The sequence below is a fragment of the Notothenia coriiceps genome, unplaced genomic scaffold, assembly GCF_000735185.1.
Source record: "Notothenia coriiceps isolate Sejong01 unplaced genomic scaffold, NC01 NC01_scaffold00005601, whole genome shotgun sequence".
Taxonomy (NCBI): domain Eukaryota; kingdom Metazoa; phylum Chordata; class Actinopteri; order Perciformes; family Nototheniidae; genus Notothenia; species Notothenia coriiceps.
Window position 1 is genome coordinate 1 of NW_011338302.1, and position 2,626 is coordinate 2,626.

A 2,626-nucleotide genomic window follows, 5' to 3' on the forward strand; every position below is an offset into this window, starting at 1 on the left:
TGTTGAAATAAAAACCAGGCGATGTTCAGAGACCCTCACGACTGAAAGCTGACGAACAAATCTTTAGTTTGATGTAATTATGGTTCATTTTTAAGTGTTTTTAACTCATTATATAACATTAGTGCTCGTTAAAGGACCATAACATGTTTTAAACACAGCGACACATATTCCCAGATTCATGAAAAGTGACTTTAAATGAGTTTTTCTGCAAAATTCTCAAAAAACAGTTATTTGTAATTATATAGTTCATATAATAAACATGTTTCTTTCCCATCAAATGTTTTTCTTATTATTATTAAAAATGTTTTTCATAAGTATAAAAACTAGTTTCGGGATTATTTCTGTAATTCTGAAACCTTTCCTTGTTTTTTTAAATCCCTCTCGCATCAAATATATTGTTCTCAATACTACCTTAAATTTGGGCATCATTTTAAAAATTAAGGTGTATATCTTAATAGTCTTTTTCTTTTTCCGTAATCATGTAAACAGTTTTTTTCGTGATTACGAGAAGAAAAAAAGAAATTCAAAATGTGTATATATTTATTTTTTTATTCTTTATTTTCTTATTATTTATTTTTCTAGTATCAAGTAATATTTTCCCCTAATTATACATAATTTTCCGTTATTACTAAATATTTTTTTCGTGACGAGGAAACATTTTATTCCTAATTATTTTCTTTAATAATTTGAAATATTTCTCGTTTCTTTTTTACCCTTTCTTTGGTGTTTGGAGAAAACTTCATGAACTTCATGAACTTTAAGCATCACGTACAATTAAAAACATTGTTTGAAATATTCCAGCAGCTCCACGTGTCGCTGTGCGTTGAGAAATGTAAACAGGAAGTCCTTTATTAAAGCAGCGGTGAAACAGGTTGAGGTGAGTTCACAAAGATCCTGTGTGTTCGCTGACAGGACGCTCCACTCGGAGTGAAAAAGCGGAGATGTTTTGGTTCATCAAGACGACAAAAAATGTAAAAGAAATGACACGGTGAGTTCAAACAAGGCAGTGCAAAAACTCCTCTTCCTCCTCCTCCTCCTCTTCCTCCTCCTGCAGTCAGTAGTAAACCTCCTCTCCTTCCTCCTCTCCTTGACTCCTTGTCTCCTCTCCTCTCGTTGGGTTCAAGCAGAGTTCAGATACTCCAGAGCGACTTCATAGCAGAACTTATACTGTTCCTGTAGAGGAAAATCACCCAAAAAACACACTTTTTAGCATTTAAATATACATAAATAAAAAATAAATATATATAAATAATATTACATTCATCTATAGATTATTGTACATTTCAAATAATTGAAAGAAAAAGAAATGTAAATATTACCAGCAGGTCCACCATGTTTGGTTTGTTGTTTCTCAGAGTTTTTACGGCGTGAAAGTTATCGACGCAGCGCTGCTGACGTAACATTTCACACACGATGCTGACGCTGCAAAACACTCCACTACGACCACCGCCATTTCTGAGGAGAGGAGGCAAGGAGAGGAGACAAGGAGAGAAGAAGAGGAGAAAAGGAGAGGAGACAAGGAGAGGAGACAACGTGAGAAGGAGAGGAGAAAAGGAGAGGAGAAAAGGAGAAGAGACAAGGAGAAGAGACAATGAGAGGAGACAAGGAGAGGAGATTTAATTTTCAGCATGTGTTTCCACTGTTTGGCCACCAGATGGAGACAAAACACCACAAATGAGCTCAGAATCAGTGCATTTGGAAGTATAACCGTATATCTTCAGTAGTATAGCAGTCTTTAACGATATTAATAGTAGTAATAAAGTACTCTGTGATGTCTCAAAGTAATCTGTAGTGTCATAAAGTACTATCTGATGTCATAGAGTACTCATAAAGTACTCAGTAATGTCTCCTAAGTACTCTGTGATGTCTTAAAGTACTATGTAATGTCCTAAAGTACTCAGTAATGTGTATTTGTGCAGTACTTCTCTCTTACAGGCAGTGCACCACGGTCCTCCCTTCCCCCCCGTCGTACTCGTCCTGCCACTTGTCCACCTGGTGGACGAGCTTCAGAAAGGAGCGCTTGTTTACGGGCGTGTCGCGGTACATCGGCCAGCCGAGGAACTGGAACTGCTGCACCATGCGGTACCCGTCCTGAGGCTGGGGGGAGACAGGGGGGAGACGGGGTTAAAACAAACACACCGTAACAGTAGGAGAGTGTGGTGAAAAAAGAAACACAACCCAAAGTGAAATCACTTGAAAGCTAAAGCTAAACACTGAGAGGAAGTAAGGAAAGGAAAGGTAAAGAGGAGGTGAGGAGAGGTTAATAAGCAGGCTAGGAAAGGAAAAAGGAAGCGGGAATAAGGAAAAGGAAGAAGGACATAGGAAAGGAAATTGGATACGGATAAAAAGGAAGAAGAAAGGAAGGCAAGAAGGAAAGTACAGGAAAGGGAAGGATAGGGGAAAGCTCATTGTAAAGGAGAGAAGGAGAGAAGGAAATAAGGAGAAAACCAAGTAAGGTAGGACAGGAATGAGGAGGTAAGGAAAGGTAAAGTAGGACATAGGACATGGAAAGGAAATAAGGACGTGGAAAAGGAAAGGAGAAGAGGAGGGAAGGGAAGGAGAAGTAGGACATAGGAAAGGAAGGGAGAATGTTAGTAATACATGTAAGAAGTGAATAAAGAAGAGA

The 2,626-nt window shown here is 38.1% G+C and overlaps 1 protein-coding gene across 1 annotated transcript; it reads right to left on the reverse strand.

The window, feature by feature from the left end:
* Positions 1-82: 82 nt before the first annotated feature.
* On the reverse strand, positions 83-2,112 carry LOC104943051 (receptor-type tyrosine-protein phosphatase mu-like; the record flags this gene model as incomplete). Its single annotated transcript, XM_010768372.1, has 3 exons — positions 83-1,173; positions 1,320-1,455; positions 1,934-2,112. Coding segments are annotated over 3 exons (369 nt in total), but the record flags the coding sequence as incomplete, so codon positions are not given.
* Positions 2,113-2,626: the final 514 nt, after the last annotated feature.